The 27,935-nt window shown below is 42.9% G+C and overlaps 1 protein-coding gene across 2 annotated transcripts in view; it reads left to right on the top strand.

Annotated features, from left to right (window-relative positions):
* FAM185A (family with sequence similarity 185 member A) overlaps positions 1–23,414 on the top strand; it is a 105,559-nt gene extending 82,145 nt beyond the window's left edge. The window contains exons 5-8 of one of the 2 annotated variants that reach the window (XM_075342571.1): positions 6,967–7,008; positions 14,775–14,870; positions 17,781–17,915; positions 22,359–23,414. In XM_075342571.1, the coding sequence (XP_075198686.1) occupies positions 6,967–7,008; positions 14,775–14,870; positions 17,781–17,915; positions 22,359–22,474 (389 nt within the window). In that variant the 3' untranslated portion in view covers positions 22,475–23,414. The remainder of the gene's footprint in view (positions 1–6,966; positions 7,009–14,774; positions 14,871–17,780; positions 17,916–22,358) is intronic. The other variant, XM_075342572.1, reaches the window with a different exon arrangement.
* The last annotated feature ends 4,521 nt before the right edge of the window (positions 23,415–27,935 follow it).

Here is a 27,935-nt window from a genome sequence, read left to right as displayed (position 1 = left end):
AAAAAAAAGAAAAAATCCATCAGAGAGATAGCAGACATGCTTGGAGTAGCAAAATCAACAGTCGGGTACATTCTGAGAAAAAAGGAATTGACTGGTGAGCTTGGGAACTCAAAAAGGCCTGGGCGTCCACGGATGACAACAGTGGTGGATGATCGCCGCATACTTTCTTTGGTGAAGAAGAACCCGTTCACAACATCAACTGAAGTCCAGAACACTCTCAGTGAAGTAGGTGTATCTGTCTCTTAGTCAACAGTAAAGAGAAGACTCCATGAAAGTAAATACAAAGGGTTCACATCTAGATGCAAACCATTCATCAATTCCAAAAATAGACAGGCCAGAGTTAAATTTGCTGAAAAACACCTCATGAAGCCAGCTCAGTTCTGGAAAAGTATTCTATGGACAGACGAGACAAAGATCAACCTGTACCAGAATGATGGAAAGAAAAAAGTTTGGAGAAGAAAGGGAACGGCACATGATCCAAGGCACACCACATCCTCTGTAAAACATGGTGGAGGCAACGTGATGGCATGGGCATGCATGGCTTTCAATGGCACTGGGTCACTTTTGTTTATTGATGACATAACAGCAGACAAGAGTAGCCGGATGAATTCTGAAGTGTACAGGGATATACTTTCAGCCCAGGTTCAGCCAAATGCCGCAAAGTTGATCGGACGGCGCTTCATAGTACAGATGGACAATGACCCCAAGCATACAGCCAAAGCTACCCAGGAGTTCATGAGTGCAAAAAAGTGGAACATTCTGCAATGGCCAAGTCAATCACCAGATCTTAACCCAATTGAGCATGCATTTCACTTGCTCAAATCCAGACTTAAGACGGAAAGACCCACAAACAAGCAAGACCTGAAGGCTGCGGCTGTAAAGGCCTGGCAAAGCATTAAGAAGGAGGAAACGCAGCGTTTGGTGATGTCCATGGGTTCCAGACTTAAGGCAGTGATTGCCTCCAAAGGATTCGCAACAAAATATTGAAAATAAAAATATTTTGTTTGGGTTTGGTTTATTTGTCCAATTACTTTTGACCTCCTAAAATGTGGAGTGTTTGTAAAGAAATGTGTACAATTCCTACAATTTCTATCAGATATTTTTGTTCAAACCTTCAAATTAAACGTTACAATCTGCACTTGAATTCTGTTGTAGAGGTTTCATTTCAAATCCAATGTGGTGGCATGCAGAGCCCAACTCGCGAAAATTGTGTCACTGTCCAAATATTTCTGGACCTAACTGTATGTATGTATGTATATATATATACTAGAAGGTGGCCCGATTCTACGCATCGGGTATTCTAGAATTTACGTATTGTGTAGTTAATGTATGATTTTTGTTATATATGATGTTGTTGTGTGTAGTTACCAAGTGTTTGTGTAGGGCGCTGTAAATGTTCTGGGTGTTGTCTGGGTGTGGCGGGGGGTGAGAGCGGTGTTGTTTGTGTGTTGCGCTGTGTGTCTGTAGCGTTGTGTGTGTGTGTGTTGCGCGGTTTGTGTGGGTGTGGGGTGTGTGTGTGTGTTTTGGTGGGAGGTATGTTTTGTGCAATGTGTGTGTTGTGCAGTATGTGCGTATATTTGTGTGTGTCGCGGTGTTTGTGTGTTGGGTGTTGTGTGTGTGCGGCGTTGTCTGTGTGTGTGGGTGTCTGTGTAGGGCGGTGTTTGTGGTTCCCAGTGTGTGTGTGTGTGTGTGTGTGTGTGTGTGTGTGTGTGTGTGTGTGTGTGTGTTTTGGGGGCAGGTGTGCACCCCCCATCGTGCTCCATCCCCCATGCTGCGCACCCCACATCGTGCTCCATCCCCCATGCTGCGCACCCCCCATCATGCTCCATCCCCCATGCTGCGCACCCCCCATCGTGCTCCATCCCCCATGCTGCGCACCCCCCATCGTGCTCCATCCCCCATGCTGCGCACCCCCCATCGTGCTCCATCCCCCATGCTGCGCACCTCCTATTGTGCTCCATCCCCCATGCTGCGCACCCCCATCGTGCTCCCTCCCCCATGCTGCGCACTCCCCATTGTGCTCCATCCCCCATGCTGCGCATTCCCCATCGTGCTCCATCCACCATGCTGCGCACTCCCAAACGTGCTCCATCCCCCATGTTGCGCATTCCCCATTGTGCTCCATCCCCCATGCTGCGCACTCCCAAACGTGCTCCATCCCCCATGCTGTGCACTCCCCATCGTGCTCCATCCCCCATGCTGCGCACTCCCCATCGTGCTCCATCCCCCATGCTGCGCACCCCCCATCGTGCTCCATCCCCCATGCTGTGCACCCCCATCGTGCTCCATCCCCCATGCTGCGCACCCCCCATCGTGCTCCATCCCCCATGCTGTGCACCCCCATCGTGCTCCATCCCCCATGCTGCGCACTCCCCATCGTGCTGCACAGTCACACATCAGACAGTATACACGCACACATCTGATCGCATACACTCACACCCCACTTCTGCCTGTGCCCTCCGGTGGGCGGTCCCAGCCGCTGTGCTGCACGCCGTGTTCCTCTGCCTTCTGCCGACACGCACACACCCGATCGCATACATGCACACACCCGATCGCATACCCCCGATCGCATACACGCACACCCCCGATCGCATACACGCACACACCCGATCACATACACGCACACACACGATCGCATACACGCGCACACACATTGACGATATTGCACATACGCGCTCACACTCACAACATCCGGAGATACCACATGCTTCTGGCCATGTGATCTTCTGGCAGGTCCTGGAAGGTCAATGCACGCACAGTATCGCCGCCGAGATGCAAGCAATATCACTGGAAGTTGTGAGTGTGTGGATGCGATCTGATGTGTGTGTGTGTGTGTGTGTCTGTTCTTATGTGTGTGTGCGTGTGTGTGTGTTACACCTCTGCAGGACCTTGATGCGCTCACTTGGGAGCCGGTGTACGCTGGTAACCATGCTACACAATATTACTCGATGTATACCATGGTTACCAGCGTACCCCGCCCCCCGCTCGCACGGGAGGCCACACCAGTGTACGCCGGCAACCCCAGCAATGCGAGGGTATGTGTCGGCTGGGTTGCCGGCGTACGCTGATGTGGGCTCCCGGGGGTACAGCAAGCACCTGGGAGTCGTGGCTCCGTGTCGGTTTGGGGAATGCGTGCGGGGGTCGGGGCCAGAGCGAGCATGCAATGCGTGAGGGGGCGGGGCGTGGCCGAGTTGCCAATGCGTGCAGGGGGCCGGGGCGAGAGGCCAATCCGTGTGGGGGGCGGAGCCTGGGCGAGCGGCCAATCCGTGCGGGGGCGGAGGCGAGCGGTCAATCCGTTCGGGGGGGCGGAGGCGAGGCGAGCGGCCAATGAGACGCTTGTCGCGGTAAGGACAGAATTTTGGAGCAAGACAGACAGAATAAGGCAATATATATATATATATAATATATATCCTATCTATGCCGTCCATTAGTTCTTGGGGTTTGTTTTAATTCCAGGCACTGGTGAAATCCTCCTCTGAAATGTGCTTTGGATTTGTCAGAAGACATATGGGATTAACATTTCCTATTGTAACCCCAGACAATCTCTTTTTATTCTTCCTGCAATATTCTCTTGAGACATTTAATCCTCCATCAGATTCTATCCTTTCTCTTGGCATATGACTGTCTTTTGAAATCCAGATTTAGTATTTTCATCAAGTTTTCCTCAGACTATTATTCCCTTTAGTGTGATAATAACTCCAGTGGGAAGGCAGAAAGGAAAGATGACTAATTTCTGTTCCTCAAAAATCTGTTTTGGTAGCTTTACAAATGCAATGAATATAATCTGAAGCTTTCACTTTAGATGACATTGAAGAAGTGTGTATTGTCTAGTATATTTATATAGACAGGATTGTGTATACCAATACATGTGAACAGTATGTAGTATCCATAGGTTCATATACAGTTAGGTCCAGAAATATTTGGACAGTGACACAAGTTTTGTTATTTTAGCTGTTTACAAAAACATGTTCAGAAATACAATTGTATATATAATATGGGCTGAAAGTGCACACTCCCAGCTGCAATAGGAGAGTTTTCACATCCAAATCGGAGAAAGGGTTTAGGAATCATAGCTCTGTAATGCATAGCCTCCTCTTTTTCAAGGGACCAAAAGTAATTGGACAAGGGACTCTAAGGGCTGCAATTAACTCTGAAGGCGTCTCCCTTATTAACCTGTAATCAATGAAGTAGTTAAAAGGTCTGGGGTTGATTACAGGTGTGTGGTTTTGCATTTGGAAGCTGTTGCTGTGACCAGACAACATGCGGTCTAAGGAACTCTCAATTGAGGTGAAGCAGAACATCCTGAGGCTGAAAAAAAGAAAAAATCCATCAGAGAGAAAGCAGACATGCTTGGAGTAGCAAAATCAACAGTCGGGTACATTCTGAGAAAAAAGGAATTGACTGGTGAGCTTGGGAACTCAAAAAGGCCTGGGCGTCCACGGATGACAACAGTGGTGGATGATCGCCGCATACTTTCTTTGGTGAAGAAGAACCCGTTCACAACATCAACTGAAGTCCAGAACACTCTCAGTGAAGTAGGTGTATCTGTCTCTAAGTCAACAGTAAAGAGAAGACTCCATGAAAGTAAATACAAAGGGTTCACATCTAGATGCAAACCATTCATCAATTCCAAAAATAGACAGGCCAGAGTTAAATTTGCTGAAAAACACCTCATGAAGCCAGCTCAGTTCTGGAAAAGTATTCTATGGACAGATGAGACAAAGATCAACCTGTACCAGAATGATGGGAAGAAAAAAGTTTGGAGAAGAAAGGGAACGGCACATGATCCAAGGCACACCACATCCTCTTTAAAACATGGTGGAGGCAACGTGATGGCATGGGCATGCATGGCTTTCAATGGCACTGGGTCACTTGTGTTTATTGATGACATAACAGCAGACAAGAGTAGCCGGATGAATTCTGAAGTGTACCGGGATATACTTTCAGCCCAGATTCAGCCAAATGCCGCAAAGTTGATCGGACGGCGCTTCATAGTACAGATGGACAATGACCCCAAGCATACAGCCAAAGCTACCCAGGAGTTCATGAGTGCAAAAAAGTGGAACATTCTGCAATGGCCAAGTCAATCACCAGATCTTAACCCAATTGAGCATGCATTTCACTTGCTCAAATCCAGACTTAAGACGGAGAGACCCACAAACAAGCAAGACCTGAAGGCTGCGGCTGTAAAGGCCTGGCAAAGCATTAAGAAGGAGGAAACCCAGCGTTTGGTGATGTCCATGGGTTCCAGACTTAAGGCGGTGATTGCCTCCAAAGGATTTGCAACAAAATATTGAAAAGAAAATTTTTTTTTGGGGTTTGGTTTATTTGTCCAATTACTTTTGACCTCCTAAAATGTGGAGTGTTTGTAAAGAAATGTGTACAATTCCTACAATTTCTATCAGATATTTTTGTTCAAACCTTCAAATTAAACGTTACAATCTGCACTTGTATTCTGTTGTAGAGGTTTCATTTCAAATCCAATGCGGTGGCATGCAGAGCCCAACTCGCGAAAATTGTGTCACTGTCCAAATATTTCTGGACCTAACTGTATTTCATACTGGCGCTCTTCATGCTGTCCTGAACTAATGAAATATCAATAAATATACCACTGCTGCTTATTTTTGGCTTTTTATGTTTCATCAACTTTGATGGTTGTTTGTATCTTTTATTCCTTTGTAAAACAGAGTCAATAAAATGACAAAAAAGCATGAAATATCCTCTGTATTTGGGATATCATTTGGATCCCTATGTTATGTAGGACAGTATTTGGCATCTAAAGCGGGCTTTACATGCTGCGACATCGCTAGCATCGGCTAGCGATGTCTAGCGCGATAGCACCCGCCCCCTTCGTATGTGCGATATTGTGTGATCGCTGCCGTAGCGAACATTATAATTATAATTATTACCTGGTTAGCGACGTCGCTCTGGCCACCGATCCGCCTCCTTTCTAAGGGGGGTGGTTTGTGCGGCGTCACAGCGACGTCACACGCAGCCGTCCAATAGTAGAGGAGGGGCGGAGATGAGCGGCCGTAACAGGCTGCCCACCTCCTTCCTTCCGCATTGCCGGTGGACGGAGGTAAGGAGATGTTCGTCGCTCCTGCGGTGTCACACATAGCGATGTGTGCAGCCGCAGGAACAAGGAACAACATCGCTAATAAACAGGCATCGATATTTGGTTTTAGGACGACCTCTCCAAAACCAATGATTTTTGCCTGTTTTGCGATCGTTTAAGATCGCTCATACGTGTCACACACTGCGATATCGCTAAGGACGCCGAATGTGTGTCACTAACGACATGACCCCGACGATAAATCATTAGCGATATCGCAGCGTGTAAAGGCCCCTTGCACACATCTGCTTTTTGCTATCAATCACAATCCATCGAATTTTGAAAAAAACGGATCCAGCGACTGATGCCGCTGGATCAGTTTTTTTCTCGTATTAGCGACGGATTGCGACAGATGTCCTCACGTTTCATTCGACGGATCCGTCAAAAAATGTTTGTCGGACGGAGACGACGGCCAAAGTAACGTTTTTTGTGTACGTCGAAAAAAAACGGACAGCAACGGATCCGTCGCCATCCATCATTTGGTAGAATGGAAGCCTATGGGCGCAGCATCCGTCGTCATCCATCAAATGACGGAATCCGGCAACGGATTCTGTTTTTTTTTAACTGGGCATGCTCCAATTTATTATTTAGCCCCCATCTAGTCGGATCAGTCAAAAAACGGATCTGTCGCATCAGTTTAGCCATATTTAGCCAGATCTGTTGAGAAAACGGATCGTGACTGATGGCAAAAAACTGATGTGGGAAAGGGGCCTAAGGGCAGATCTTGTCGGGGGGTCATATTCTGTTCTTTTTGGCTTTTTAGATTGGGTATATGTGAGTGTACACATTTTACATTATTAGCACTTGACATCTTGATGAGACTCTACTGAGTATTTTCTTTTATTTTCTTATAGGTGACACAAAACTCCATACGACAAAAGGGAATATTACAGTAGGTATGCATTCTAGCTGCACATCTCATTGAGAATTATGCGAGTAACGTAATTCATTGCATTGTAAGGGCATATCCTTGTACATTATTAGTTCACAGTTCACATCTTGCTGCAACTTGTGATTCATTTATTAATTTTTAATAATACGGTATCAGTATTGAATTTGTACTATTAATGATATGCCATATGACCTTTTTAAAATATATCATAGTATAAAAGTTGAAAAGTACACACTTTGGAATTTTTCATACTGGACCAATGTTCATTAGTGAACAGATAGCTCATCGGTTTGATCCCCAACACTTGACTCTAGCTGTGGTATATGTATAATACTTTGAGGTAATATATTTGAGAAGCGCTTCTTCAAAAGGTAATCTGTCAGCAGGTTTTTACCACTTATTTTGAGGGCAGCATAACATAGAGGGCCAGACCTGGATTCTAGGGCTGTGTCACTTACTTGACTGTGTGTTTTGAGGCCCCGTCACACTAAGCAACATCGCTAGCAACAGCGCTGCTAACGAACAACTTTTGTGACGTTGCTAGCGATGTTGCTGTGTGTGACATCCAGCAACAACCTGGCCCCTGCTGTGAGGTCGTTGGTTGTTGCTGAATGTCCTGGGCCATTTTTTAGTTGTTGCTGTCCCGCTGTGAAGCACAGATCGCTGTGTGTGACAGCGAGACAGCAACAACTAAATGTGCAGGCAGCAGGAGCCGGCTTCTGCGGAGGCTGGTAACCACAGTAAACATCGGGTAACCAAGAAGCCCTGTCCTTGGTTACCCGATATTTACCTTTGTTACCAGCCTCCGCCGCTCTCACTGTCAGTGCCGGCTCCTGCTCTGTGCACATGTAGCTGCAGGACACATCGGGTTAATTAACATGATGTGTGCTGTAGCTAGGAGAGCAGGGAGCCAGCGCTAAGCAGTGTGCGCTGCTCCCTGCTCTGTGCACATTTAGCTGCAGCACACATCGGGTAATTAACCCGATGTGTGCTGTAACTAGGAGAGCAGGGAGCCAGCGCTAAGCGGTGTGCGCTGCTCCCTGCTCTGTGCACATGTAGCTGCAGCACACATCGGGTAATTAACCCGATGTGTGCTGTAACTAGGAGAGCAGGGAGCCAGCGCTCAGTGTGCGCTGCTCCCTGCACGTCAAAACAGAGAAAAAAAGGGAACCAGCATGATCTGAAATTGGCATGCATCAAATAAAAAGTGAAAATTCACAAATTTATTCCAACTGTACTATGATAAAAAAATGAGATTTTTAGCAAATAATTGATCAATTTTTTGAGCCACCCCTGCCAACGTCACGGCAAATCTCAATAGGGGGGGTCCTACTCTACATTCTGTATTTCATGTGCCATGCGGCCTCCTAGATAAAGTTAAAAGCAGAACCATAATAGAGCACACATACCTGTAACCTGTATATATAACCGCTTCTATGTTGCAAAAAGGCACTTGTGGATAGAGACCAGCCCAGGTCCCAGCATGTGGAGCAAGCCCTACACATACCAGGACTATATCAGAACTGATCCTCCCAGTGTCAAACAGCAACCATTGATAAAGGCGGACCAGATCCAAGAATGGTGCTTAATTAGCATTGCCTGTGGAAAGGGGTGAGGTAACTGAGTCTGAACAGCTACCAACAGGAGGAATATATTGCAAACCAAAATCAGGCGTGCATGGTATGGTGTTGGTCAGACACCAGATTTGTAGCATAACTACGGTCAAAACAGAGAAAAAAAGGGAACCAGCATGATCTGAAATTGGCATGCATCAAATAAAAAGTGAAAATTCACAAATTTATTCCAACTGTACTATGATAAAAAAATGAGATTTTTAGCAAATAATTGATCAATTTTTTGAGCCACCCCTGCCAACGTCACGGCAAATCTCAATAGGGGGGTCCTACTCTACATTCTGTATTTCATGTGCCATGCGGCCTCCTAGATAAAGTTAAAAGCAGAACCATAATAGAGCACACATACCTGTAACCTGTATATATAACCGCTTCTATGTTGCAAAAAGGCACTTGTGGATAGAGACCAGCCCAGGTCCCAGCATGTGGAGCAAGCCCTACACATACCAGGACTATATCAGAACTGATCCTCCCAGTGTCAAACAGCAACCATTGATAAAGGCGGACCAGATCCAAGAATGGTGCTTAATTAGCATTGCCTGTGGAAAGGGGTGAGGTAACTGAGTCTGAACAGCTACCAACAGGAGGAATATATTGCAAACCAAAATCAGGCGTGCATGGTATGGTGTTGGTCAGACACCAGATTTGTAGCATAACTACGGTCAAAACAGAGAAAAAAAGGGAACCAGCATGATCTGAAATTGGCATGCATCAAATAAAAAGTGAAAATTCACAAATTTATTCCAACTGTACTATGATAAAAAAATGAGATTTTTAGCAAATAATTGATCAATTTTTTGAGCCACCCCTGCCAACGTCACGGCAAATCTCAATAGGGGGGTCCTACTCTACATTCTGTATTTCATGTGCCATGCGGCCTCCTAGATAAAGTTAAAAGCAGAACCATAATAGAGCACACATACCTGTAACCTGTATATATAACCGCTTCTATGTTGCAAAAAGGCACTTGTGGATAGAGACCAGCCCAGGTCCCAGCATGTGGAGCAAGCCCTACACATACCAGGACTATATCAGAACTGATCCTCCCAGTGTCAAACAGCAACCATTGATAAAGGCGGACCAGATCCAAGAATGGTGCTTAATTAGCATTGCCTGTGGAAAGGGGTGAGGTAACTGAGTCTGAACAGCTACCAACAGGAGGAATATATTGCAAACCAAAATCAGGCGTGCATGGTATGGTGTTGGTCAGACACCAGATTTGTAGCATAACTACGGTCAAAACAGAGAAAAAAAGGGAACCAGCATGATCTGAAATTGGCATGCATCAAATAAAAAGTGAAAATTCACAAATTTATTCCAACTGTACTATGATAAAAAAATGAGATTTTTAGCAAATAATTGATCAATTTTTTGAGCCACCCCTGCCAACGTCACGGCAAATCTCAATAGGGGGGTCCTACTCTACATTCTGTATTTCATGTGCCATGCGGCCTCCTAGATAAAGTTAAAAGCAGAACCATAATAGAGCACACATACCTGTAACCTGTATATATAACCGCTTCTATGTTGCAAAAAGGCACTTGTGGATAGAGACCAGCCCAGGTCCCAGCATGTGGAGCAAGCCCTACACATACCAGGACTATATCAGAACTGATCCTCCCAGTGTCAAACAGCAACCATTGATAAAGGCGGACCAGATCCAAGAATGGTGCTTAATTAGCATTGCCTGTGGAAAGGGGTGAGGTAACTGAGTCTGAACAGCTACCAACAGGAGGAATATATTGCAAACCAAAATCAGGCGTGCATGGTATGGTGTTGGTCAGACACCAGATTTGTAGCATAACTACGGTCAAAACAGAGAAAAAAAGGGAACCAGCATGATCTGAAATTGGCATGCATCAAATAAAAAGTGAAAATTCACAAATTTATTCCAACTGTACTATGATAAAAAAAATGACATTTTTAGCAAATAATTGATCAATTTTTTGAGCCACCCCTGCCAACGTCACGGCAAATCTCAATAGGGGGGTCCTACTCTACATTCTGTATTTCATGTGCCATGCGGCCTCCTAGATAAAGTTAAAAGCAGAACCATAATAGAGCACACATACCTGTAACCTGTATATATAACCGCTTCTATGTTGCAAAAAGGCACTTGTGGATAGAGACCAGCCCAGGTCCCAGCATGTGGAGCAAGCCCTACACATACCAGGACTATATCAGAACTGATCCTCCCAGTGTCAAACAGCAACCATTGATAAAGGCGGACCAGATCCAAGAATGGTGCTTAATTAGCATTGCCTGTGGAAAGGGGTGAGGTAACTGAGTCTGAACAGCTACCAACAGGAGGAATATATTGCAAACCAAAATCAGGCGTGCATGGTATGGTGTTGGTCAGACACCAGATTTGTAGCATAACTACGGTCAAAACAGAGAAAAAAAGGGAACCAGCATGATCTGAAATTGGCATGCATCAAATAAAAAGTGAAAATTCACAAATTTATTCCAACTGTACTATGATAAAAAAATGAGATTTTTAGCAAATAATTGATCAATTTTTTGAGCCACCCCTGCCAACGTCACGGCAAATCTCAATAGGGGGGGTCCTACTCTACATTCTGTATTTCATGTGCCATGCGGCCTCCTAGATAAAGTTAAAAGCAGAACCATAATAGAGCACACATACCTGTAACCTGTATATATAACCGCTTCTATGTTGCAAAAAGGCACTTGTGGATAGAGACCAGCCCAGGTCCCAGCATGTGGAGCAAGCCCTACACATACCAGGACTATATCAGAACTGATCCTCCCAGTGTCAAACAGCAACCATTGATAAAGGCGGACCAGATCCAAGAATGGTGCTTAATTAGCATTGCCTGTGGAAAGGGGTGAGGTAACTGAGTCTGAACAGCTACCAACAGGAGGAATATATTGCAAACCAAAATCAGGCGTGCATGATATGGTGTTGGTCAGACACCAGATTTGTAGCATAACTACGGTCAAAACAGAGAAAAAAAGGGAACCAGCATGATCTGAAATTGGCATGCATCAAATAAAAAGTGAAAATTCACAAATTTATTCCAACTGTACTATGATAAAAAAATGAGATTTTTAGCAAATAATTGATCAGTTACCTCACCCCCCTATTGAGATTTGCCGTGACGTTGGCAGGGGTGGCTCAAAAAATTGATCAATTATTTGCTAAAAATCTCATTTTTTTTTTATTGTAGTACAGTTGGAATAAATCTGTGAATTTTCACTTTTTATATGATGCATGCCAATTTCAGATCGTGCTGGCTCCCCTCTCTCCCTGCACGTGTAGCTCCGTGCGCTGGTAACCAAGGTAAATATCGGGTTGGTTACCCGATATTTACCTTAGTTACCAAGCGCAGCATCTTCCACGCAGCGCTGGGGGCTGGTCACGGGTTGCTGGTGAGCTCACCAGCAACTCGTGTAGCGACGCTCCAGCGATCCCTGCCAGGTCAGGTTGCTGGTGGGATCGCTGGAGCGTCGCAGTGTGACATCTCACCAGCAACCTCCTAGCAACTTACCAGCGATCCCTATCGTTGTTGGGATCGCTGGTAAGTTGCTTAGTGTGACTGGACCTTTAGGGTACCTTCACACTTAGCGATGCAGCAGCGATCCGACCAGCGATCTGACCTGGTCAGGATCGCTGCTGCATCGCTACATGGTCGCTGGTGAGCTGTCAAACAGGCAGATCTCACCAGCGACCAGTGAACAGCCCCCAGCCAGCAGCGACGTGCAAGCGACGCTGCGCTTGCACGGAGCCGCCGTCTGGAAGCTGCGGAGACTGGTAACTAAGGTAAACATCGGGTATGGTTACCCGATGTTTACATTAGTTACCAGCGCACACCGCTTAGCTGTGTGTGCAGGGAGCCGCGCACACTGAGCGCTGGCTCCTTGCTCTCCTAGCTACAGTACACATCGGGTTAATTAACCCGATGTGTAATGCAGCTACATGTGCAGAGAGCAGGGAGCCGCGCACACTGCTTAGCGCTGGCTCCTTGCTCTCCTAGCTGCTGTACACATCGGGTTAATTAACCCGATGTGTACAGCAGCTACATGTGTAGAGAGCCGGATCCGGCAGCACAGGCAGCGTGAGAGCTGCAGAGGCTGGTAACTAAGGTAAATATCGGGTAACCACCTTGGTTACCCGATGTTTATCTTGGTTACAAGCTTACCTCAGCTGTCAGACGCCGGCTCCTGCTCCCCTGCTCGCTTCATTTGTCGCTCTCTCGCTGTCACACACAGCGATCTGTGTGTCACAGTGGGAGAGCGCCTTTGAAGAAAACGAACCAGGGCTGTGTGTAACGAGCAGCGATCTCGCAGCAGGGGCCAGATCGCTGCTCATTGTCACACACAGCAAGATCGCTAATGAGGTCACTGCTGCGTCACAAAAAGCGTGACTCAGCAGCGATCTCCGCAGTGAGCTCGCTGTGTGTGAAGCACCCCTTAGTTTCAATATAATCAGTATTTTATCAGCAGGAGATTAACACTACAGGGCTACAGCTCACACTCTTATAAATCAGGCTAATCTGTGTACCTCCTCCTCCTCCACTGATAAGCAGCTTGTTGACAAATCACACAGTAAATAGGAAGCTGACATTCAGAGCTGTGGGCGGGTTTATATACAGGCAGTCAGACAAAACAGGGATTATATAAAAATTACACTAAGGGTATGTGCCCACAATCAGGGCTCACTGCGTCCTGGACTCAGCGGGTCCTGACCTGTGGGGCCTCGAGTCTCCGCAGGAGAACGCAGCTGCTTGTACCCACGATCAGGGTTCAGTGCGCTGTGGTCTCCTGCTTGTGTTCTCCCTACGGAGGACACATGCGAATTCGCAGCAAACAATTGACATGCTTGGAAAGCCGCACCGCAGGTGAGAGTTTACTGCGGAAAAACAAGCACAGTGGGCACAGGATTTCTAGAAAACCCATCCACTGTGCTTGTACTGTACAGCGCAGCGTTTTGGACGCAGCGAAAACACTCTACATCCAAAACTCTGCAAACACTGATCTTGGGCACGCAGCCTAAGCAGTCCAGTATGTTATACATCCTCTGATATAGCAATATGCTGACTGATTCCTATTAAGGCCCCCATACACATTACTGAAGGCCTGTCCTGCTGATATCGATGGGTTCAGCTTACACTTTAATGCGTATCGGAGTGCCAGCCAACTGATCATGGGGGGAATGTCAATCTAGCATGTCTGATTTTGGACTGTCTGCTGCTCTTTTTTTCCCCAGAGAGAAGACACCAGCATCTTTCCCATAGAGAATACATGAGCGCTCAGCCAAATGATTGCTCCTTTGTATGGGTAATATGGCCGAGATGGCCAAATGATCGGCAGCAGCTTTGTTCGGCCAACAGACATCTAATGCGTATGGCTAGCATTAGAAACCCTGGTCTACACCCATGGTGGAATGGGGAAAATCTATTTCCCCAGGCTCCATGTGTGGATAGCTTTACCGGTGCTAAATTCTGGCTGCTAGTAAATGACTTTGTAGACCCGGGTGATGCCTGAGAACTTGTGATTACTATCTGGTTACAGTTAGGCCAAAACTGGTTTAGGCTCATGCAGAGCAGGATTTTCTCCCATGACCTGGTATGTGGGATAGATATTTGATGGATGGACCATATGGTTTTATTTATCAGTAGTTTGTGACGCTGTCCATTTAAATGAAAGCTAGTTACTTTATCTATTGTGTATTTCTAATGGTTTGTGTTGAACTTGGATAGGTTTAAGTATCTAATTGTAGAAGCTTACTTTATATTTACATTGTGTGGATAGGGTCATACGGCTTATCTCCATGTTAGTGTTACAACTGTCCACAATGTAATAAATAGTCTCTGCACCATATGTCTATTTAGTCAGACACTAAAAAATGGTATTAAAGCTCCGCAGCCTTTGTGTGAGGACTGACATTTCCTAGATCCTGGTTAGATGGCATTTCATATATCTGATTGTTGTATTCTTGGTGCATCTACAAGATATAAGTCACGTGGGTGATAAAGTGACAGAAATAAACTATTATTCTATCTATTGTATACTTGGTGTGAATAATTGTTGCATGATGCTGATAAGAGTGACATGTAGTAATGTATTAATAGTGCTAGTAACAATACTAAAACAATTTTTGTGTGTTTTTCAGACTCATCAGATGGCTGTTTAATGGCCTCCTCCAGTCAAGGCACCATAGATGTTTATGTCAGTCAAGCTGGAAAGGTATATTTAAAAACGGACAATGGTGAGCACATTTATTCATTCACTTTAACAGTGTACAACTGCAGTTCACTCTCCACATAGTCTGAGCACCATCTACATGCCCATGTACTAGAATTATCCTCTTGTAGCAAAATCAGCAGATTTCCAGCGCCAGGAGAAGCTTGATGAAAAGTCCATTTTACTTGGTATAAAATAAAAAACCAGCAGGTACAGCATATGTCGGATGGCTTAAAGAACAACGCGTTTCGACGCTCAGGTCTTAATCATGTTCTGACATTGAATGCGACCAGCTTCCTTTTGTCGGATCTCTCCACCATTGGTAATCCCAAACACATGTGTGGGTTGTAATGGGCAACTCCCAAGATGGTGGTTATGAGAGATCCCACAGAGTGGAAGGAACAATAATATATATATATATATATATAAGATTATTATAAGCAAAACAGCATTCTCATATATATTTTTAAAACGTAGGTATTCCCTATGGTTTTGATGTGTACAGTCCTGTATAAATATAGTTCATACATCAAGACAGATCATATAATGACTGTATATATTAAACAAGGTGGCAAAAAATATATATGTATATTATTGCAGCAGTCAAAGAGACAGATAATCGATATAAATCTATATAAATCTATATCCTCTGGAAAAAATTGAACATTATATTCATCAATCCCCCATTATACATAGGAGATATATAAAACGCATAATCTGAACTACGTTATAAGGGGTATTTGCTTGCTAGTTTCAGGAATTACTGCCGCCATTGTTTTATCAAAATATAAATATTCTCAATCCATCGAGAGCTTGTATTAATGACATTATAATAAATACATTTGCCCCTTACATAATATTTAATATAGATTACAAATTTTTTTTTATTATTTAAGGGAAAAGGAGGGGGGCAAAGAAAAAGGGAATAAAATACACTGGATTGGTTTGTTTTAATGCAGTTTAATTTAATAGTGTAGTATTAGATCCTGGCGGCTGTTCAGACCGTGCGGATTTCTTAAGGGTGAAGATCCAGAAGGACTCCCTGTTAAGGAGTTTCCTTCTGTGATCTCCACCCCTGATCGGTCTGTATACCTGTTAAATACCCATAAACTGGAAGCCACTAACATCTCCTTTGTGAACAGAGGCAAAGTGTTTAGATACTGCGGAAGTCGCAATTGCGTTCTGTTTAGAGACATCAGAAAGATGCCTTCTGATCCTAACCTTTAGTGGACCTATTGTGCAGCCTGTATACTGGATGTTACATATTTTGCAAGTTATTAAATATACTACATGGGTAGTATTGCAATTAATTAGGGAAATAATTTGAAATGTTTTTTAATTAGAGATGGAATAAAAACTTTTTCCCTTTTGTACATAACTGCATGCTTTGCATCTAGTTGCACCACATTTGTGGAAGCCTTTTATGTCAATCCAAGAGGATCCTTTGTTACATCCGCTATCGCTCAGAAAAAGACTTGGGGAAAGAATAGTGCCTAAAGTCGGGGCTCTTTTAGCAACACATTTTACGTTGTTTTTTATCACTTGTTTCAAAACTAGATCCTCATTTAAGATTGGTAAATATTTTTTCACTATATTAGTGACCAAATTATATTGATTGCTATAGTTAGTAGAAAAGACAATATTGTTGTTAATTGTATTCCTGTTATTAAATCGTGATTTACTTTTATGCAATAAATCTGCTCTGTCTATTCTGCTGACTATTGTTTTAGCTCGATTGAGAACCCAGGTAGCATACCCTCTATTAGAGAGTCAATTACAAATTTGAGCCTCTTCCCTAGAATAATCGTTAGTTTGGGAGCAATTACGTTTTGTTCTAATGAGTTCTCCTACAGGAATATTATTCTTGGTCAACATGCTATGACATGAGTCTGCTGTTAATATAGAATTGGTGGCAGTAGGTTTTCTATAAGGTGTGACTATGACCCTGTCTGAATCATTAACAGATAAAGTAATATCTAAAAAATTCATAGTAGTTGGATGAGAATAAGATGTGAATTTTAAATTAAATTCATTATTATTCATATAAGCAAGAAATTCTTGTATAAGATCCGTTGATCCTGACCAAATAATAAGCAGATCATCCAAATATCTGCCGTACCACCGCAGGCACTTGGAAAATACATTTTGGTCAGTATACAGGAAATCCTCCTCCCACCTCGCTATCACAATATTTGCTAGCGGGGGGGAGAAGCGAGCCCCCATGCTAACTCTTCTTGTAGCAAAATGGTATGATGATTTGTCAACATGTACCCTATTATATGGTAAAAATGTTACAGAAGTGAGACATTATGATCATCACTGTCCCCATTAGCGCTCACAATCTAAATTTCCTATCAGTATTTCTCTAGAGTGTGGGAGAAAACCCACATAGACACAGGGAGAACATTCAAACTTCTTGGGATGGGATTTGAACCCAGGACCCAGCGCTGCAAGACTGCAGTGCTAACCACTGAGCCACCTTGCCGCCCACATTGCACACCATATGATAGTACATTACTGAATGATTTATATTATGAGCAGCTGAGGAATTGGGAGTATCATTGTCTAAGTGGGGGTGGGGGGTTATGGGGCTTCATATACATCTGAACTATGCTGTTTTCCTAAATCCTGTAGAAGTGATTCTCACTTTTGGAATCTGCATAGCACAGCCTTCGGTTCTATTTCCTTAACTTATTTACATTTCTTGGAAACACCCTGGCCATGGAAATGATGTCACTCAACTACATTTGACAATGTACAGAGCCCCGCCAATCATGTGTGTGAATGGAGCGACGGTAGCGCAATATGTGTTGATGAGGCTATGAAACTATAAATCATGTCATGTAAAATATCATTTTTTTATAAACACATTTATTTGCTTGTTGGTTTGTTTTTTTTCAACTAGTTGCCAATATGTTTTTATTGTAATTTTTAGGAAATATTACTTTAAAAATCCCTGCAAATATTCAGGCCCAATTACAGCTTACAGGAGCTACAGTCAATGTGAACCCTGATGTGCAGCTACAGGATATTGAAAATGCCTTCAGAGAAGGACAGACCATTATGAAAGGTGAGTTTAAACTTTAAAATTTATCATTAAGTATTCATACCCTTGTGAACCTTTCCACATTTTTTCACTTTACACACACAAACTTAAATGTATTTTATTGGGATTTTATGCAATGTAGCAATACAAAGTAGCCAGTATTTAAGTGGAAAGCAAATGATTAATGGTTTCCTAAATATTTTACAAGTAGAAATCTGAAAATTGTGACCAGCATTTTTGTCTGCCCCCTGTTGTCTGATACTCCTAAATACATTTCTGAACCACTGATTGCTTACAGAAGCCACCTAATTAGCAAATTGAGCCCACCTGTGTGAAATTTATTCTCAGTGTAACTACAGCTGTTCTCAGCCTCAGAGGTTTGTTTTAGAACATTTGGATATCAAACAGCATCATGAAAACCAGGGAACACACCATACAGGTCAGGGATAAAATTGTGGAGAAGAGTAAAGGAGGATTAAATTAAAAAAAAAAATAATAGCCCCAGCTCTGAAAATAGCCTGAACAGTGCTTCGTGATATCATCCAGAAATGTATGGGCATAAGCCCAAGCCTACCAAAATTTGGCTGTCCACCTATGCTGGCATCCCAAGCAAGGAGAGTACTAAATAGATGAGCAGCCAAGGAGCCCATGGTCACTGTGGAGTACCTGCAGACATCCACAGCTCAGGTGGGAGAATCTGTCCACCGAACAACTATTAGTCACATACGCCATAAATCTGGCCTTTATAGAAGAGTGACAAGATTAAAGCCATCTTTGAAAGCAAGTCATAAGAAGTCCCGTTTGCAGAAAGCCATGTAAAGACACAGTTGGCTGAAAGCTACCAGTCAGTGGTGGGGTGAGGTTATACAGAGTTCATGAATATGTGGACTACTTGGCAGTAGGTTTACTAGTCATCTAGTGATAATCTCCTGCTGATTAATAGTGATTTTATCAAAACTACCAAAGCAGCCCAGTAAGTGACACATGGAATCAGGGTGTCTATCTAGACATTATGCTGCTCTCAGATGAGGCAGCATCACCTGGTGACAGAGTCCCTTTAACAGCAGTTTTGTTATGTAACACATTTAAGATTACATGTCTACTGCTGCATTTGCAATTTATTTAATTATGATCCTTAAAGAAACAGATACGGGTCCCTCTTGTAGAATATGCTAATGTACAGAACATGTGCTCTTGTGAAATATTTGCAGCAGAAACACTGCCGTTTACAGTACCAGTGACATGAATGAGATTTCTGAAATCTCATGCACATGCTGCTTTTTTTTCCTTACAGATTTGAAGCAGTTTCATATCTGCCTCATGTCAATTCTTTCATTGTTATTGCAGCATATTTCACCCATTCAAATAAATAGGGAAACATTTAAAAACGCATAAAAACAGGTGTATTTTACACCATATTTTTCATGCAGAAATAACCTATGCAAATATTTAGTGTGCACATACCCATACATAGGAAGATCTGATTCAATCATATGTGCTCAGTCAGATTTAAAAGATGCTCAAGGAAAAAATAATTCCTGGAAAAGAGATCAGAGACCAACCCTAGCACACTAACCACCAGGGAGCACACTCCTAGAAACCTCAGTTTAGTATTTAAAAGGTGGTGGATATCCTACTGCTAGATGGATGCTCCTTAATCAAATGAGTTCAATCTCTGACAGATGTCACTAGTAACCTACACCCTTGTACAGGCCGAATAGGGGTCAAATACAGAGCTACTGCTGACCATGAATTTCTAAGCAGAAATCCAATCTATTGTGTGGTGTGATCTTCCAATTCTGGAAAATTTCTCTCCCACCTGCCAAAAGATCTCTTTAATGAGTAAATTGGATATATAGTCTAAAGAAACTTGTCTTGATGAGTCTGCTAATAAAGCCACAATATAAACAATAGCCCTCATCTAAATTTCTTAAAGGGAATCTGTCACCAGGATTTTGCAATATAAGCTGAGGACTGCATGTTGTGAGGGTTAAAATAGTAAAAACATCTGTGTTTCTCTTATCTGTGTCCAAGCTATTGTATTGGTGTGACTCAGTGCCTCATGCAGACCAGTCCACCACACCCCCTGCTGTGATTGGCACACCAAAGCCCAATAAGCTCTGCTGCACTGAATTCTGAGATAAAGTCAGAACAGTGATCTAAGGCTTACATCTCACTAAACGACGTACCAGCGATTCCAACCATGATACGACCTGGTCAGGATCGCTGGTGCGTCGCTACATGGTCGCTGGTGAGCTGTCAATCAGGCAGATCTCACCAGCCACCAGCGACTCTGCGCTTGGTAACCAGGGTAAATATCGGGTAACTAAGCAAAGCGCTTTGCTTGGTTACCCGATATTTACCCTGGTTACCAGCGTACACAGCTTAGCGCTGGCTTCCTGCACACGTAGCCAGGGTACACATCGGGTTACTAAGCAAAGTGCTTTGCTTAGTTACCAAATATTTATCCTGGCTACGTGTTCAGGGAGCCAGCGCTAAGCTTGGTAACCAGGGTAAATATCGGGTAACCAAGCAAAGCGCTTTGCTTAGTTACCCGATATTTACCCTGGTTACCAGCGTACGCTGCTTACACAGAGTCGGTGCTCGTTGGTCTTCCGCAGTGAAACACGCCGATGCGTGCTGCACAGCGGGAGACCAACGAGCAAAAAATGAACCAGAACAGTGTGTAACGATCAGCGATTTCACAGCAGGGGCCAGGTCGCTGCTTAGTGTCACACACACAGCGAGATCACTGATTAGGTCACTGGTACGTCACAATACCTATGACTCAGCAGCGATCTCGCTATGTGAGAAGTACCCCTAAGATAATCGTGGTTAGTTTCAGAATCTTTGTCTACAACATGCTGCTCTCAGATGAAGTAGAAAAAACCTACTGACAGATTCCCTTTAACCCCTTCAGCCCCCGGGCACTTTCCGTTTTTGCGTTTTTGTTTTTTGCTCCCCTTCTTCCGAGAGGCGTAACTTTTTTATTTTTCCATCAATCTTGCCATATGAGGGCTTGTTTTTTGCGGGACGAGTTGTACTTTTAAATGAAACCATAAGGTTTACCATATAGTGTACTGGAGAACAGCAAAAAAATTCCAAGTGTGGAAAAATTGCAAAAAAAGTGGGATTGTACAATAGTTTTTGGGATATTTTATTCACCGTGTTCACTATATGGTAAAACTGATGTGTGGGTATGATGCCTCAGGTCGGTGCGAGTTTATAGACACCAAACATGTATAGGTTTACTTGTATCTAAGGGGTTAAAAAAAATTCACAAGCTTGTCCGAAAAACGTGGCGCACGTTTTGCGCCATTTTCCAAAACCCGTAGCGTTCTCATTTTTCAGGATCTGAGGCTCAGTGATGGCTTATTTTTTGCGTCTCGACCTGACATTCTTAACAGTACCATTTTTGCACAGATGCTACGTTTTGATCACATGTTATTGCATTTTGCGCAAAATTTGCGGCGACCAAAAAACGTAATTTTGGCGTTTGGAATTTTTTTGCCGCTACGCCGTTTACTGATCAGATTCATTGATTTTATATTTTGATAGATCGGGCATTTCTGAACGTGGCGATACCAAATATGTGTGTATTTTTTATTTTTTTAACCCTTTAATTTTCAATGGGGTGAAAGGGGGGTGATTTGAACTTTTAGGTTTTTTTTATTTTTTTTTAATTTTTTAAAACTTTTTTTTTTACTTTTTTTTTTTATTTTACTAGTCCCCCTAGGGGGCTATTGCGATCAGCAATCCGATCGCTCTGCACTATCTGCAGATCTCAGCTACAGAGCTGAGAACTGCAGATTTGCTGCTTCACTTTCAATGCCGGCTGTATTCTGGCATTGAGAGGAAGTGACTCATGTTAGCCACAGGCGTCATCACATGACCCTGTGCTACCATGGCAACCGCCGAAAGTCACGTGATCATGTCACGTGACTTCCGGCGGGGGCGGGGTAAGTCACTGTCATGGCGGCGCCCATATACATATCGCTGCCAAGACTTTGGCAGCGAAATGTAAGGGGTTAATGGCCGCGGGTGGAAGCGATTCCACCCGCGGCTAGCAGGCACACATATCAGCTGTTGATAACAGCTGATATGTGCGCGTCTCGCCGCCGCCGACCGGCGGCAGGGGGCGGGGCTTACCGGCACACGATCCATGACGTATTCAGTACGTCATGGGTCGTTAAGGGGTTAATGCAGGCATCCCATCTTTGAATGTAGGGAGGAAAAAAATGAAATGTTCCCAGGTCTAAAAAGAGCGAACTTCAAAAGCATAATCTGGTGTACAGAAGTAAATTAGCCGGAAATGTAATTTGGTTCATAGATAAAAACATATTCACTGTGTATTTGGGCAATGATTGGAGGTCAATCCCCCCCCCCCATTAATAAAAAACAATTATTGATGTGTTACGTATCTAGAATTCTGTCTATTAAAACCAACCTGTTTGATGCTACTTTCAGCAACGATGAATTTGGTGAGTGAAACCCAGAGATGGATTGTGGCCGAAGCCCACAGAGGCACCGTCTATCTGAAGCTCCAGGATTGGCTACAGTCTCTAAAACTACACACAACCTGAAATCTCGGCCACAACCGGACTGTAGTGTATTCCTTCAGTGGATTCGGCAGGTGGAGGACACTTTTGCCACTCTAGTTTCGCATTGATCCAAGTTTCAAACACTTGAACAACTTTTTGAGATGTATTTTGGTCTGTCTTATTATTGTGTAAGAGGAGAATTAATATGCCTTGTATACTTATAAATGTATGGAAACACAGCTATATGATTACTGTATACCTGTAACCCCATATGTGCGTGTATATACTACAGCAGCACAGCACAGGAAAATTGGGTGTCTGACGATCACTGGACTGTATATATGGGAGGCCATTTTTTATATTTCCTGAGATTTCAAGCCTGCAAATAGTGCAGCTTTAAGAGGACATTGATGTATCGTGCCTTGTACTATTACATACACGTCTGGTCTTCCATATAGAATTTTTTATACAATGGTGAAATGTGGGGTGGATGTTTCTTCAGGGTTATTATACGGTAACAATCAATAATGGGTGAATCTGGGGACATGAATACTGTAATGCTGTAGTATGTTAGTGAGTTGCAGTGACAAATCAGGCAGTGCTTCCTGGGAGTATAGCTAGTGTCCAAAGGGGATCTCCGGGATTAGAAGAACCCTTGTCCATGGAGTAAGCTTGGTATTGCGCCTCATGATGGACATGAGTGCTGTTTCTGGGTTGGATAACCCCTTTAATTCTCCCACTTTGCAGGTCAGTGTATGTGAAATCAATAATACATGTGCCTTCTGTAGTGCTGTGGAGGCCACTGATATACTGCTAAATGAGCAGTCCTGTTGGCTAGAAGTAAACATTTTATATCTTGTTAAGGACATCGGAAGTTTATCCACATTTTATAAATACATTTTACACTGCTGCTATTTTTAATGATGTGAACCCTAAATATGTCATCAATAAATATAACAGAATGGTCTTATTGTGATTCTCACCAACCTATCACAAGTGTGTTTGTCTGTGTTTTAGAGTGCTAGGCCCTCTCATCAGCTTTATAAATTTACAAAAGAGATTAAGGTCTAGTATATCCTTATGAAAAGTCCTGATTCTTTATTGACATGAAAAAGAAAAAACAAAAAGGGAGCACAATGAGGAGGACCACCTATGAGGCAATTGATGCTAAAGGACTAAAATCCGCTGCTCACCTTAACGGGTTGTGCACAACTCCAGTGTTGGGCTGATTAACGTGGAGAGATTTCTGCCGTCCTCTCTCAAGCTCTGCTGCTGGAAACCGATCATCCAGAATCATGTGATCACACACTGGGCTGCGTCACCACAGATCCTGTGGTCTCCGTGTTGTTACACCTGGTGTCCAGCAGAGGGATTTCCAAATCAACTAAGCGATCTCCTTCCTCTAAGCAGCTCCTGCTGAGCTTCCCAACAAGGGGAATGTATACAAGAAACAAAAGAAGTTGGTCTGATGGAGCGCTAATAAGGAAAAGGGAACAAATGATTTTTTTAAAAATTATCACCTGAGGAAGACCACATACTGGTTGTTGAAACGCGTTGTGGCATCTAAGGGACCACTAATAAAAGGTTTAGATAATTTTTGTAAAAAATCCTTTGGTCCTTTTTCCTTATTAGCACCCCCCCCCCAGACCAACTTCTTTTGTTTCTTGATTCTTTATTGAAGACTTTTCTTAAAAACACAGACAACCTTGATACATAGTGTTAGATAACATTCAACATGTGATGTGTTTCGAACCGGTGCGGTCCTTTCTCAAGCATAGCTGAGAACTTGTGTACACACAATTAAAAAAGCCAACACCATCCAGAATTCAGTAGGTGGTATAAAACAATAAATCCTATGTGGACAACATCTTTATATTCACATATCATACAATTGTACGTTACAATGCACCAAAACCCAAGGACATTATAGTTTATCTAGAAGAAATAATATTCATATTGGACCCCTCTGTGATACCAGACACAGCCCGCTCGTTTCCATTAAGCTTAAAACTAGGCATATAATGTATGTGACTTCAGTTACTTACCAGAAAAGACACCAGCTTCTTTCTAATGAATGACAGTCACACGTTTTAATATTACGTAATTTAAAAAATGTAATGTTTTAAAAGTGAATGGAATCAAGAGGGTTGTGTCTGATCTAACCCATGGTCTTCTCCTCTTTTCCATCCCAATAATTATAAAGCTATGTTAAGTATATATCATTACAGAGAGGCCCGACGTATTTTTCACATGTTCTATATAAACTATAATGTCCCTGGATTTAGGTTTATTGTAATGTATGATATGTAAATAGTAAGAAGTTGTCCACATAGCATTATTGTTTATAGCGCCTACAAGGATACATACTGAATTCTGATTAGTGCTTGGTTCTTTTAAATGTGTGTAGATTAGTTCTCAGCCATGCTTGCTAAAAATTAAAAAACACACCAGTTAAACACGTCACATTTGTAGCATTATTTAATACCCTACGAACTGGGCTGTATTTTTATTGAAAGCCTTCAGTGAAGAGACTGGACTTTTAATGGGGATGTGCTGATCCTTAAATGGAATCTGTTGGCAGGATTTCACCCCCAAACCATTTACACCTGCATGTAGCTCTTTCAAATATGTCTAGCAATTCTTTTACATGGCCAGTCTGTTGTTCCATAACTGATAAATCACTGTTTGAATTTATATGAGACTATGGTAGTTCTGGAGCCTCTGTTCCCTACCCAGCACCGCCTCCTCCTGCTTAACTGACAGACTCTGTTTGCTGTGTGACTTCAGGCAAAGGAACCATCTGTTAAGAAGGAAGAGGTCGTGGCTGGTATAGAGCTGGAGTGACAAAGGCTTCAGATCAACCACATTTCTATAGCATTTGAATGGATATGCAAATGAGCCTGATTTCTCAGTAATGGAGGAACAGACCAGCCATGTAAAGGTATTGGAGGACTTGTCTTTGAAAGAGTTACATACAAATATCATTAACTTTGGGTGTAAATTCCAGCTGATGGATTCCCTTTAAGGAATCAACAATTCACTTTTAGCAAATTGTTCAGTTTGATGAATATATTAGTAAACCACAATGCAATAGATGACCCGGCACTTTTACGGTAACAAAAGCCTAATATATATATTGTACAATGTGATTTTGTTTTTTGTATGTTTTTGCAATACAATTTTTATGATAAATACTACTTTGCGGGACAAAACATACAAGACATTAACATAAATATGATAAATACGAGGAGCTACTGATAAGTCTTTGGCTTTACCCAAAAAGAAACAAGATAGGATGATAAAACTTTACATTAATTCTACATACTCTCCACTGATGTCAACACAATTCTTACATTGGTATTCCAAGTTCTGTAAGCCTAGCAAAAAGAAGGACTTCAGTTGTGCCTCAAACCAGTAGCAGCCATGGCATCAGAAATGGTGGGAAATTTGGTACCCTGGAGGTGTTTCTTCAGCTTTGGAAACAGATGATAGTCGGAGGGAGCTAGATCTGGTGAATAAAGTGGGTGGTCAACCAGCTGGAAGCCCAGCTCTGCATGTTTTGCAGTCACCGCTTCTGTAGTGTGAGTGGAGGGTTTGTCTTGCAGGATTCCTTTGGATAGCTTGCCTTGCCTTTTGACCTTCAGAGCTGCCTTCAATTGGTCCAAAAGTTCAATGAATGTAATACTTTGCATTGATGATGGAACCCTTTTGAAGGTAGTCCACTAGCAGCACACCCTACTTATCCCAGAACACAGATGCCATCACCTTAGTGGCTGATTTTTTGCACTCTGAACTTCTTTGGATGAGAACCACTGTGCCTTCACTCTTTTGACTGTCCTTGTTTTCAGTGTCATAAAAATAAATCCAGGTCTCATCCATAGTGACCAGTCGATCCAGGAAGTTCTTATCAGTCCGGAAACGCTGACAAATGGACCAGGAAGTTTTCACTCGCATGCTTCTCTGACCAGTTTGCAGATAGCTTCCTCATGTCCAAATGTTCATGGATAATGACACAAACACGTTCACAGGAAATCCCTATGATGTCTGCTATTGCTTTAGCTGAAATTTGTCGATTCTCCAGTATGAGGTTGTGCACAGCATCGACAATCTTCAGAACAACAATCACTCTCGGTTGTCCAGGATGTTCCTCATCATTGGTGCTGAAGTGGCCCATTTTAAATTTGGCAACCCAGTTCTTAACTGTAGAATATGAAGGGCATTGATCCCCCAATATCTGCGACATATCACCATGAATATCCTTTGCAGACTTTCCTTGCAGAAACAAGAATTTTATCACTCCTCTGCTCTCAGTTGCTGTGAATAATGCATTAGACTTCCCACGCGCATTTTGTTTTCCCACGTGCGTAAAATACTGTTGCCATAAGCAACAAACACAAAATTTTGCAAACATATTAGACACATAAGGCTTTCATGTGATGTAACATTCATTACCATAGAAACAAAAAAAGATCACAACGCCAAAGACTTATCAGCAGCCCCTCGTATAGCCTTAAGTACGGTAAGTGGAATTTGTTTCTATGGTCATTCTGCTTATACTGTAGATGATAAATTAATGGAATAGATTTAAGCTTCATTCACTCATTGCAAAAAAGCCAAGCCAAAAGTAGGACTGAATACTAAACAAAGGGGTATATAAGGAAAAGATTTATCATTCATTTACTCCTGATTCTGGAATTAAAATAGTGATGCATGAAGGCTTAAAGGGAATCTGTAATCTCATAAATGCTGTCATATCCATAGCACTATGTATCAGTCAATGGATGTATGAACTCAACCAGGAATGTTTGACTGAAATGCTGTGGCTTTTTAGAGAAAAATATACTTTAAATGCAACTGGGGACCAAGCCACACGGGAGACTAGTTGCCCACTGGCCTGGATTGATAGGTGTCTACTTACATGCGCATATAGGGAGGGGGACCTGTCACTCAAGGGGAGTGGGCAGGGAGAAGCCACCGGGGGCCTACCTGTCTGACTAGTCTACCTCACAGCTTGGTTCCTGGCGGCTTTTTTAATTGTTTTTTTCTGAAACACTCTAGTGTTTGTGTTCCCTACCTGAGTTGGGCAGCTATCAGATTCACTTTAAAAGAGCTGTCTCACCATTACATATTCATATCCATTGACTAGATGATACTAAATGAATAATATTTGCAATTTACACACACTGTTAAGAAAAACTATTTTCTCCTTTTATAGGAGAATGCAAGAGCAGTAGTCCATGAGCCCAAGCTGAAGAGATATGGGGTGATGTACCAAGACAATAACCTAAATCACACAAGTAAATTTAATTAAAGGGACTATTCAAACCAAGCACAGGCACTTGGTACACCTTTTAACGTGGTTAAATAGTTCAGTGCACCTTCACATCCAATTGTTTTCTATCTATCTTTGACTTCGTGTGGTTCATGTAAAGCCAGAATTGTCAGTCAATGAAGAGTTGGTAGTTAAAAATGTCTAACGAGTAGGTGAGAATTATCTATACTT

This window comes from Anomaloglossus baeobatrachus, chromosome 4 (genome assembly GCF_048569485.1).
Source record: "Anomaloglossus baeobatrachus isolate aAnoBae1 chromosome 4, aAnoBae1.hap1, whole genome shotgun sequence".
NCBI lineage: Eukaryota > Metazoa > Chordata > Amphibia > Anura > Aromobatidae > Anomaloglossus > Anomaloglossus baeobatrachus.
This window is presented reverse-complemented; position numbering and strand designations above follow the sequence as displayed.